Source organism: Cyprinodon variegatus, unplaced genomic scaffold (genome assembly GCF_000732505.1).
Source record: "Cyprinodon variegatus isolate N-32 unplaced genomic scaffold, C_variegatus-1.0 Scaffold209, whole genome shotgun sequence".
Taxonomy (NCBI): Eukaryota; Metazoa; Chordata; class Actinopteri; order Cyprinodontiformes; family Cyprinodontidae; genus Cyprinodon; species Cyprinodon variegatus.
This window is the reverse complement of record NW_015150662.1, coordinates 125899-138979: the sequence shown is the minus strand read 5'-3', so window position 1 is coordinate 138979 and position 13081 is coordinate 125899. Positions and strand designations below refer to the sequence as shown.

General features: G+C 39.1%; 1 protein-coding gene across 1 annotated transcript in view; it reads left to right on the top strand.

Moving 5' to 3' along the window:
- The window catches only part of cfap74 (cilia and flagella associated protein 74), a 75983-nt gene that overhangs the window by 16811 nt on the left and 46091 nt on the right, over nt 1-13081 (top strand). The window contains exons 15-20 of the mRNA XM_015380201.1: nt 5229-5295; nt 6245-6334; nt 6959-7144; nt 7361-7472; nt 11143-11243; nt 12880-13002. Of these exons, the coding sequence (XP_015235687.1) occupies nt 5229-5295; nt 6245-6334; nt 6959-7144; nt 7361-7472; nt 11143-11243; nt 12880-13002 (679 nt within the window). The remainder of the gene's footprint in view (nt 1-5228; nt 5296-6244; nt 6335-6958; nt 7145-7360; nt 7473-11142; nt 11244-12879; nt 13003-13081) is intronic.

Below are 13081 nucleotides of genomic sequence, written 5' to 3'. Positions count from 1 at the left end.
CTTTTTTTTGACAATGACAATAAATTCTTGAAACTTGAAACTTGATAATAAAATAATGCTGCAGTTAAAGAGAGCTAAGGCTGGTTTAAGCTCAGAAACCAGGTCTCCTGTGTGTGTGTGTGGCAGTGAAAGCAGATAAGCCCCCACCCCTTTCGCAGACACTCTGTTGCACCTCTCCAAAATTGTAGTTGACTGCAGACAGTTTTTCCAACTGGATCCCCGTTCTTTTTCACTCTCAAGTCCCTCCGTTGTCACACAAAGTTGGCTCTTGCGTTTTCCCACTTCTTCACCATCTGAGCCGTATCTAGACCCACAGCTAGTCCTTGAAATTGGGCATAAATCAAAAATATCTGCGTCATACCTGCGACAAGCTCACTGTGACACGCTGCTGTGAGAGGATAACCAGCCCTTTAGATTACATACATAGTGTAGTAAAACTGCTTCCCTAAAAGTTTAGGATTGTTATGTCTGTTGACAATGAAGTACAGCAGATTTCTGGTATAATTATTTACTATTGGATAGTTTGAACTTTCGTATTTAGGGTTTTTTTGACTTACTTTTTAGTGGCTTCCACTGTGTGGTTCCTTTGGACACTTGGTGCTTTGTTCCTGGTACGATTTATTATCTTGTTAATACTACTGTTTTCATTACTTTAGGAAGCTGCATTAACCCAAACCCAATACAACACAGTGTGTCAAAGATCATTGTACACAGCCCAGAAATACAACTGTTAGTTGCAGCAAATGTAAAATGGTGACTGTTTAAAATTTCTGACAAGGTAATTCTCTTGTTTTTCACTTACCTTCCATTTTCATGGGAGTTTATGTGAAACACCAGTTACTCACACATTCAATCCTACAATACTGAGATCAGTCGTGACAACCATAAAGAACAACCTTAAAAGAGAAAAACATGAACTGGGAGCACACTAGCCTTTTTCACACCAGCCCATGGTTTCCTTTACGCCCACTGAAATGCTAAAAATGGCTTCCTCCCTTCCAACACCCATTCCAGAGTGGGCTCTGCTTTTTCTCTTCTGAGACAAAAAGCAGGAAAGCCTGAATTCTGTTAGATTTGGTAGAGAGCCACAATATAGAGTAGATGCTGTGTCTAGTGACTCTTCTAAAGATGAGTAGAAATGAGGGGCGGAAAGGAAAACACCCCTCAGGGAAGCGTACATCCGTGAGCTAAGGAGATAAATAACAGTTTAACTTATAGGGGTAGTGGTGTATAAGATCTCTTTGGCTTTTTGATTTGGTCCAAGCTTGGATAGCCTCAAAATTAAAAAAGATATTGCTAACTTCTTTATCATGACGTAATAAATACCTCCAAAACCCAGCTTTACTTTTTAACTCAAAATGCTTTACAGTACCATGCGAAAGTATTCTGCCCCTTTTAACTTTTCAACCTTTCTGCCACATTTCCGGCCTCAAACATAAAGTTGGGCACAATCATGAAGAGGAACCAAATGTATAGAATATTTTAAACACTTTTAAGAAACAAGAAAGTAAAGAGTGCGGTGTGAAAAATTAATCAGTCCCTTTAATTTGATGATTCAATGATGGTGAATTGAATCCACCTGTGTGTAATCCAGTCTCCGTATAAATATATCTTCACTGTGATAGTCCCAGAGTTAAAGCACAGAGAGCATCATGAAGAACAAGGAACAGACCAGTCACGTCCGACATACTGATGCAGAAGTGTTTAAAGCTGGATTTGGGTACAAAAATATTTCCCAAGCTTTAAACATCCCAAGGACCACTGTGCAAGCACTACAATTGAAACCACTGCAAATCTATGAAGACCAGGCTGTCCCCCTAAAACCTTCAGCTCCAACAAGGAGAAGTGTGATCAGAGATACGGCCAAAAGGCCCATGATTACTCTGGATGAACTGCAGAGATCTACAGCTGAGGTGGGAGACTCTGTCCATAGGACAGCTCGTGGTCATTAAAGAGAAAATCAACACCATGCTAAGATAGAGAGCTGTCTAAGACCTTCAGAAAAAAGATTGTAGCAGCTTATGTTCAAAAAAAGGTCTCAAAAGAATTATAGATCAGTCATTCCGCTGTGCAGGAAAGGGTCGGCAAGTGGGCATGCAGAACAACTGCCAACATGTCAAGGTCTGTTAGCCTGCTGGAACAGGCCACCTCACCATCACTAAACCCAGCATAAATTTTACTGTGTGTCAGAGGGAGCTAAAGAAAAAGGGAGAACAAAAGGGGCTCCAATTAAAAGTGAAGAATAATCAGAGCCTACAACATGACAATGACCCAAAACCTACCGGGAAATCTACCAAGAACTTTCAGAGAATAGGGAATAGGAAGATCTTGATCATATTTAGATGGTTTGGAAGGACATGAAAGGGGCTGTTTATGTAAGAAACCTCACATATGTGGCACATCTTAAAGTGAGAAGTGAGGTATCCTTTCCTTAATTCAGGAAGTGGTTGATTATAAGCCGAAGCTTTGTTTGACCCCGTGCACACAGCATTGTCTTATACATAAAAAAGAAATGTTGAGCCGCAGTTGTTTCTCTACATCACCACAGCGCACTTTTGTCTTACAGTGGCATCAATTGAGAACAGGCTTTAGAGCAGAAAGATTTGAAAATTACTGCCCTTCCTTTAGCATATGCACAGTATGACTTAGCCTGATAAACTAAATGTGAAATGAAATGTGTAATTTCGTCTGACCCTGATGAATGAGACATCGGAAGACTGTTGACGAGAACAACCCATTTTTTTTCAAACCACTGGCTCTGACCAATGAGTTCAACTGACTGTGACGTAGTAAGCGTGACAGAAAGCTGGTGGGGGAGTGTAAACAAACAGCCTGTCAGTAAAACGGCAAACACGTCCTTCTTAAAATGAATGACTGTAGAGCCTCTTCCTGCACATGTTTCAACGAAAACCCCAAGTCTAATCCTTTCAAAACTGATTCCAAAGTTGAGTCAAAAATCGCCATCAGAGCCAGCGGACCTTCACACTCGACCATGCCGCGAGAGGGCTGCTGCAGACAGGCTGAGGTTAGCCCTGGCTGCCGTTAGCCTTGGAGGTCCGCTGGTTGCCGAGGTCCTCTTAATTGTTTTTTTAATTACGCATTAAATCGATAAATGGACCTTATAGTGACACTTTAAAGTATGATATTCTCGTCTCAAATTATCTTAAAACGTTCTTTTATTGAACAACAGCAACAGGAAAAGAGAACTTTGCCATCTTCCTTGTTGTGCTTTCTCCAGCGTTGCGCAGATTTGTCGTCACGCCCCCACACCCCGCCCCCTGTGCGTCTAAAAATTCAAAACACATCTCTGCGTTGTGATTGGCCTGCCAGTTCTAGGGCCTGGGGCATTGATCAAGGCTAGACCAAACTCACAGGCAAAAATGATTTTGGCCGTTGGTGGGTAGGGCTAGTTTATTAGGCTATAGTATGACTGCAATGAGTAGAAATTAAACAGGGAGCGTTTCTTACCAATGCACAAGTTTTTTTTTGTTTTAAAAGACAGACCAACACTGTCATCTTTCCCAGGTTTTATAATTTGTATTTAATATTTTATATTAACCTTTTGTTGTTTTCATCTTTTTGCTTTTATTGCTTTCATATCTATATATATGAGCATTTCCTAATGTTTATTTCAACAGCAAAAACTGTTTAATGGCCTCATTGTCATATTTGATCAGCTGAATATCCGGCACAAATAATAACAATCCCTAGACTTTGAAGAAATAAGTCTGAAAGTGATCGTTAGAGTTCTTCTGTAGTGTCTTTACCCTGCAAACATCAAGTTACATACTTTAAAGGGTGTTTGAATATTAGGTGAATACATTTTATTCCAAACATAAGCTTTGGGAGTGTTGGCCTAGTAGTTAGAGCAGTGCGCTTGTGCTCTGAGAAGGTTGTAGGTACCCGGTTCAATCCCAACAGCCTGCACTCTGGGTTCCTGAGCAAGACAAGTAACCCCTGATTGCTTCCTGGGCGCCAGACAATGGCAGTCCACTGCTCCCCAAGGCGATGGGTCAAATGCAGGGAGTGAATTTTCCCATTGTGGTATGATAAAGGGGTTTACATATAAAGCACCATGGCATATTTACACAATAGAAAAGAGTTTTTAGCCTTCTGCATCTCTTTTTAAATGACTCAGAATGAGAATGAGGTTATTTAGCTCTAAATCATGTCTAAAAGTGCTTATGATTTACAGTAGGAGAAGCCAGTTGGTATCAACACAGCTGTTCACCACAGCACAGACAACTGACAGTGATACTATAAAAGCAGATTTTCGCCTTCATCGTTTCAGTCCTCTTCAGCGGACACATTGGCCTCATTCGCAGCAGTTTATATAGGGCTGTAGCAGGCATTCTCAAATGCTGCCTCACTCAGCATTTAATCCCAAGTGAACTGCTCTATTTTCCGTCACACATCTTTTCATGCCACCTGTCTTGAAGTTAGAAAATAACAAAAGCACAGACAATGGATTTCTACCCATGGATGAAAAAGAAAATGATTGTGATGGTACAACAGGACATTTCTGATTTTCCATCCAGTAAGCAGGTGGAGTCCTTTTATACATTTCCATTTCACAGTCGTGAACCACATGGCAGCTTCTCCCTGCTTGAGAGCTAAACCAGCAGCTTCAAATAATAGGCCAAAATTAAACCTACTGTACTGATCTATTTCCTCTCTGCGCTGATGTACTGTATGCACAGAGGGGTATTCATATGGGGATATCCGCCGATGTCATGGTCAGGCCGGCGCCTATCAGCTATCTATGGGAAAAGGGTCAGGATACACCCTGGACAGGTCACCAGTCTGTCGCAGGGCAACACAGAAACAAACAGGAGCAATTGAAAGACACAGATTGAGCTAACAGTCATGTTTAGCCTGTGGGAGGAAGCCAAAGTACCCGGAAAGAACTATATGCAGATTGCAGCACTGTTGCATCAAGAACATTCTGGGTTTGATTCCTGACCCAGGAGTCAACCCCATTAGTGAAATTCGGACTCCCATTTGTATTTAACAAATGACAAAGTGGTTGTGTCTGGTCTTGTTCTCTTAAAAGTAGATTAAAATCATTTTTCAACTTTCTAAAAGTGAGATTCTTTAAATCTTTAGCTATTAGAGATGACGGTGCATTTTGTTTTTATAAATTTTTATGTTTTTGATACATCTATAGTTTTGTAAGTTGTCTAAAAATACTAACAATTGTTTTTTGCTCACGTTGATTTCTGCTTTAGCTTTGATCCTCCTGGTTCTTTAGCTACTGGGATGTCATTCGACATAGAGGCTCTTTTCCAGCCTCTGGTAAGTACTGTCGGCGCTACATTCAGACACCATATTATGACCTGCATGTTAGTGAAGACTCCTTCCTTCTCCAGATCATTTTGTGTTGTTGAGTAACAGAGCAAACAAATAGGAACAAAGCAGCATTGATTGACCTCTGAAAGGTGAAAATATTCTCTTTTTTGTATAAATCTAACTCACAAGTATTAAACAAACGATAGAGGTATTTTTTGTCCTTTTATAGCTGCATTATTCTATATGGTGCATTCAATGCTCTATTTACTAGTTTCCTACTAAACTTATTAATACACCTGACTCACATCCTTAACTGTTTGTTATGTGTCCTAAATTAAAATGGTCAATGCATGAGCATAAAACTGTTTTGAGATCAACAATAGACACCATTTTTTTTATCCCAAATGTTCTTTTTTGTTGTTTTTTTTTTTTTTACTCTGCTGAATCTAAGTAGGTGTTTTCATGCCTGCTCATGCTTGTTATTGCAAACCTTAAAACACAGTCTTGGGATATACTTTTTATACTAAAATATTTTTTTAATATTCGTTCTATCAGTATTTTCTTTATCGTTGCCATAGAGCAGGTTTTTCCAAATGCTTTGACATGTAGGTCCAAACTGTCGGGTTGAAAGTGCATGTTGGCCTCAAAATCAGACACACACAAAAAATTATTTATTATTATTTTTATAAATAAAGTCAAGATGGACATTCTAGATGACATAACAAAGTAATCTATTTCTATATTTTGCAACCTTCTCATCAGTATATCATATCCCCAAAATTGACCAGAACATTTAGGGGGGTATTTCTGCTCAAACTTTGATTTGCTCGCCTCCAACATATTGCTGTTATTTTGGATTTGTTTTGTTTTTTTGTCATACTTAATTTGTTCATTTTATGTGATAAGGCACATTTTAAATTCAAAAGGACATGTTTTTTATCTCCAATCTCTGCAGAATAATGAAGACGTGGAGGGAGAGCTTGAGTTTGGATCATCCCTGGGCCCCTTCTCAGTTCCTGTCAGATGCACTACAAAAAAATGCATCGTGAGTAGACCCTAATAAAACCAGAGGTCTGTTTGTTTCCTGTTATTTAATTTGTTTTCCTCACCTGAGTTGGTATATTTCATGTTTTTCTTACAATTCTGTTTGTTTTTTTTTTTTTTACTGCCTTTACTACACAAGTACGGTGCGCATCTGGGGTTCAGGTGTTTGTCTGTTTATCAACACAGGCTAGACTCAACTAGAGACAGACAGCATAGAAAAGCAAGTGATAACTTCACAGGTTTAATACAAAGCCGCTCAGTCTAAACAAGCCTAAATCCTGAGGGCATAAAAAACACAAAGCATCAGAGAAGCAAAAGGCTGTATGAAGAAGAGAAGAGCGGAGCTGAGGACAACCTGTTCAGGATGAAAGATTCACACAGTGAATATAAACACACCAGTATAACTTCATGGAGCAGCAGATGAGGGAGGAAACCCAACTATTTATCATTACATGCATTTTATAGTAACCTTTAATGACTCCTTAAACTACTACACCAGTTTAATTAGGCTCACCTCCATTAATCAGTTTATCTAATCCTCTGAGAAAATGAAGTGGCAGCACATCAGTTCCTGCTAATTCACTCAATTAAATATGCAGTGTTTATGATTATTTCTTTTCTCCAGCCGGAGGTCGACTGTCAATTGGTGGATTTTGGCTCTCAGGTGGTGGGTCAGACTATTTCACGCACTATCACCCTGAGAAACAAGGGAGCACTGACCACCTTCTTCAGCTTGGACACCTCCACACATCGCTTCCTAGAACGCAGCTGCGTCCAGATGCTATCCCAGTCATCCACCAACACAAGCCTGGTCTGTCATTGCTGTTAAACTCAGAAGTTGCTCTAGTCGTAATGCTTTTCCCCCTTTTTAGTCGCATCTTTGAACTGTGACCTATAAACCAATTTGGAATTAAATGAAGTACAACCTTTAACTGTAAGATTTCATTGTGTACAAAATAGGTTATTTTGTTTCTTTTTGAGATTGTTCGTTTGTTGCTTATTATTATTTGTTTGTGTTTGCTTATAGAACAAATACAGTGACAACACAACTTCAAGCGATCACCAGATTTCTGATTCATGGGATTCAGAGGAGGTCCAGCCAAAGAGTCTTTCCAAAGACTTAGAGCCTATAAAACCAGGTAAAATTCTGCAAAGTGTGCACAGGAAAAATTAAGAAAAATATCCTTTCCAAACACAAATAACTTAAATAATTGTTAATTGCCTCGCATAAACATTTATACTAAAAATGTCTTATATTTATCATTTTTAGGCTTCAGGTCGTTCACAGCTTCTTACAGGTTTGCTTTAAATGTGCTGAAGGAGATCTTGGAAAAACGGTTCCAGCAAGCTATTTTTTGAACATACACAACCATGCCTCTCCCTTTAGACCCCCCCTCGAAACCACGCCTTCAAAATACATAAACGCGAACGCTGTCTGCAGAGCTGATACAGTGATGCAGAGTTCTATGATCTTTCTATGATCACTCCTCTGAAACAGTTTATTAATGCCTAAATTAACTTAAAATGCCAAAATCTGCCGGCAAAACATGTTCACTTTTATTATCCTGGTGCCTGCAATTTGGATGACGTACATGAAAAATGCCTTCCAGCCCCCACGGCAAACCGCTAGGAGGCGACTGGGCCATGGGCTGCGGTTGAATGGTATTCCTAGTTACAGCGGTGTACCGGGGTCTGTGTGGCTCCGACAGAAATAATATTTGAAGGCAGGATGGTAATCTGGATGAACTGACTGCACTGACAATGTTTTCAGGTGGACTTTCTCACTTCAAAATAGATTGAAACTACTTTTTACCCACTGATCACAGCAAATATAGCTGCCATTGTTACAGGCAAAGAAAGGATAGGGTAGCTCCACCCACCGTGCATCAGAGCCACTTTGACCAACGCACAGCCAGAGCAGCAAAGATGCTCACGCCACGCGTCAGAACTAAACTTGTACAAGCATCAAAAATGAAGCAGCACCCGCGTTTCTGCTGCTCTTGCTGCTTTAGGTGTGAACGTAGCATAACAGTGGCTAGCTTCCAGCCATAGTGTCCTGCACGAGCATTGGAGGGTCAAATCAATCATGTGTCAGGGTACGCGCACCGGGCGGAGGGACAAGCAGACCACCATGATTGACGTGTTAGAGCCCAATCGTGTACAACGGACCGTGTTTTGTGATTGGTTGGGGTTATTCATTGATTTCTCACTGTAGCAGGGATCATTTATTTTAGTTTCACTTCCAGACCTTCTATTTCACTGCTTGCTAAGCGGCTGTGGGGAGATCTTCAAGCCACATGGTAAAAAAAAATGCGTCAGAAAAGATCTCCTACTGCACCTTTAAGTATTGCTGTGTGTTTAGCTTTAGTCTCTCCATCCCAGCTGAAAAAGTCTCCTCACATCATGATGATGTCACCACCTAGAATCATTTCAGAGTTATCAGATCTTTTTTGATGTGCAATATTAGTTTTGCACTATACATAACGTTTTTAATCGTTTGAAAGGTGCTCGGTTCTGGGTTCAAAGTTTGGGACAGGGCCGTTTCTTCACTAATGTACTCTTCAAAAAACTCTGCTGTATTTCATTTCAGGTAAAACTGCACATAAGGTAACTGATCACTAACTATGTGACTTCTGAAGGGAATCGTTTTTGCTATTAAAGTAGAAGAGACTGAATACAAATGCAATCCAGACTTTCTACTGTAAATTGTTTTGAAACTCAGCTTTCATGCAGAGTTGAAAGCCAACTTCACAATTATGCTTTATTTTTAAAAATAATGCAAGAATTGTGAAATACAGTAAAGTTTGTGATTGTAAAAAAGGTTTTTTTTTTATTCATAAGGTGTGAATACTTTTGCAAGGGAATCTAATTTCAGTATATATTTAACAGAAGTGCTGAGAAATAAGAGTTGGAAAATATGACTTGTCATTCTGCACCATCAGGAGTTTGGCACGAGTGTCAAACACATGCACCATCTTAGTTTGGCAGATGGCAAACATTAGCAAAATTAACGTGCATCTCAAAATACTGCTGTGTCTAAATTCAGACTCACTATGCAAATTAGCTGTATTTGAAAAATATTTCTGTAAAGCTCCAGTCCTGGAATCTACATGAGACTGCTTCCAAGACATAGGGAGGGAGCGGTGGCTCTATCTCCCCATCTCTCCATCTAAGCTAGGACATTTGGTCCTTATAGGAACAAACTATAAAGGAGGACTCACAGAAAGCACAGGGTTCACCTTGCTTTCACTGCTGGTGATAAGGAGGCATCTCCTCTTTTATGTAGTCTCACATCTGAAGTCTTCATCGCTGTGCTCAGCACTCTCCATAGCTGATGCTTTGATAAGAGATTCAGTCTTTTGCTTCTGCTCTGCAGGCTTTGGAAGGTGTGTTGTTGCATCTCTTCAGCACGGAGAGACTCCCTTACCATCACCCTAATCACCCTTCAAAATGTACGCTTGGTTATAGAAACATGCTGGTTTAATCAAAATTCAATTTAAACTTATGAGGCAAAATTCACTCTTTGGCACATTTTTGGTCTTCCATTTATTCCTCTACTGCTTCCAAAAAAAGCTCAAGTGCTAAAAAGGGAAACATGCAGCAGCCATCTTGGCAATAACTAAATATTTTGTTAGTTTCTGAAAAACCTCCATTTCATTAGATCCTAATCCACCAACATAGCCCCTCACCAAGCAGAGAAGTGTAATATACAAAGAAATATCAGAAATTACTTTTATATCAAATCTTTCATGTAATTATTATTGGAATAAACCAAATACACAACTTAAAACTGCCATTAATACTTGCTGAAAATGTGCAAATACTTCACTTGCCCTCAACTCGAACATGTTGCCAGTTTGTATAAAAAATCCACATATGGATGCTAGCATTATTAGTATTAGTATTAGTACAGCTAAAATTCTTCAAACAGGCACTTAATAAACATTTTTTACAAATATTTTAGACAAGTTAAAAAAGATAAAACAGAAAAACCAAAATTGCAAAAATGTGGTTTTCAATTTAGATCTCTGTTTCTCTCTCAAAGATAGCACTGCACTGCAAAAACGATCTAGAAATATGTAAAAAAATATCTTAAATTAAGTGAATTTACTCTTAATTAGCCTATTTGCCTAAAATTACAGCCATTAAAACAGCTCAGCTGGATTGGTCCTCCTACTGTCAGTACTCCAGTTGAGGGTGGATGAGGGAGGATAGCATTCCCCTTCTTAAAAAAATCTTAAACATGATCCCCCTTCTTAAATGACCCCCCCCCCCCCCCGCCCCCATACCATCCTCTATGACATTTCATTACTGAATGTGTAACATTTCTACTATATATTAACAGTAATTACAATAATTTTGCCCTTTCAACATTTGGTGGGCTGCGGGTTTACGAGTAGCCTAAGCAAAATAAATAAAATCAAAGAAGTGGCGTACCATGACTATGAAGCCGATCCCAGTGGGGAAGTCCTATGCATTTCTCCCTAACTTTGTAGGGGCAGTGATAGCCATGGAAGTCCAGGGACTAACTGCAGTTCTACTGTAAAGTGCCATGATCAAGGTCAATGACCGGCGTACCTGACATGTAACAACAATATTATGCATATTGCTTTAGGTTAATTGATTATATTAATTAGGCTATGTATGCTTACACACAAAAAAATCCCCCATCCCCCTTCTTTTTTTTCTTTTTTTTTTTTACAACTAGGCTACTCCCTACTGTATATTAAACTCCAAGAAAACAAGGGATGAACAATCAATAATGTGCATTTTCAGCTGTTTTTTCTGTTATGTATCTGTTTTGTCCAGAAACAGCTGCTGAGTCTGTCAATGAGGCCGTCCTTTCCTCTGACATGGACACACAAATAAACCAGAACCTCTGGGACTGTTGTGATATCACATTTGGGGATGTAAGTATGAAACACTATCTCATCTTTTGTTTATAACATGTATGGAAATTACTTATGTTTACATTCTTTTGGAGAATACTTCAAAGCAGTGGTTGTAAAAACTGCATCTAACCGTACATAAACCTGTAGAAGTGATGCTGACTGATGGAGATGAGAGTAAACTGCTTTGAATTTGTAATTATTGTAGTTATTTTTAACAGATCGTTTGTTTCAGCTGTGGTATCCTCAACATCTGTCTTAACCTTTGTTCTGCTTCACATAAATATGAAAAAATGTGAATACAAAGATGTATAATTTTTAATTTATTTTGACTACCTCGCTTTTTGCTGCTAACCCTGAAGCTGTGTAGCAGATCGGGGTCCATTCCTTTTTTTCTACTGGGAGTCTAATGGTGCATCATCTCTCCCTCTGTGCTTGTTGCGACTCTGGGTGTTGCGCATGCCTGCATGCCCTCAGCTCTGTTGTCATTTTGACTGATATGTTCGCATTAAATGGTTGCCGGTTGCATTTTAAATTGTAGAATATTCATCAAACTGTCGAGTCAGTGCCTCACGCTTCTTATGTTTTTATTATTGCTCTCAATTTACTGATGGTTTATGGAGGAGCACACAGCCTCACTCCTGCAAGCAGAGTAACATTGCAACCCTTCTGTGTCATTTCAAATTAATGCATGTGACTAATGGAGGCTAAAATCCACGCTGTGGTAATGCTTTAGGAAAGACAAAAGACCGTTTAAATAATAAAATTTTGCATATTTTCAATATACATGTATTGTTGGGCCATGTAAATTAATATCAAAGGTATAGTGAAGGAAGTTATTTTTCCTGGTGGATCATCAAAATAGGTGGTACTCGTAATCATCAATCTTTGTGGTGATATTTTAATGTAAGGCCGTCTGATGTGCTCGTCCCCATTTTCACTTATCGGTGGTGAGTCTGACATAGAAAATTGCAAATCTTATTTTGGAAAGTAAGCTTATATGAATGATGCAAACAGCAACTTTTAAACAGAGCATGCACGAGGAGAAATGGGCTTGTGCACACTCTCACACGTAATAGACGTTCCCTCTCTGGAGCGGGTACAGGGTTGTGCATAACCAATTTTTTTTTTTTAAGTGGAGAGGGCGGTTCTTTTTAAAAATTCATGAAAATTCTCCACTATACCTTCAATGGCAAAGCAGTGATTGGTGTTCAATTAGCATACATGAAATTATAAATATTTAAGTATTTTGTTGACAACCCTTAGCTCACATGTGACACATAGGCATCAGGATAAAACTGTAGATGGGTCATTGCTTCAAATGTGACTCAGATGTGCTACATGTTCCAATCTGGGACTCTAATCTGTAAGCATGGGCGCTAAAACCTATATAAGTACCATATATGAAAGCAGCTCAAACGCACTGCAGCTTATGTAAAGCTGCCCCTTAGATTTAAAACCTAAATTAAGTTCTGTCCATCATTCACTGAACTTCAACTGAGAGAAAAAAAAGCTTTAGGGATCTATGAAGAGCCCCTACAGTTTGTTTTTTTGTTTTTTTTGTTTTTTTTTTTACAGATTATTCATTTTATTTTGGAAAAAAAACTACACTCTATGTTGATCATGTTTGTGCCTGCTGTGTTGTTTACTTCACTAGATAAGAGAGGGAGAGGTTGGACCTTCTCAAAGCATTAAGCTGGAGATTTTATTCACTCCAACCATTCCAGGAGAGACCAAGCTGGACTTCTACATCAGATTCTCTGACACAAACACAAAACCAGTATGTAATTGATGGTTTTCATGCCACAAATATCTAAAATAGCTGGAATTAATCATGATTAAAGAGACTGATGATTGAT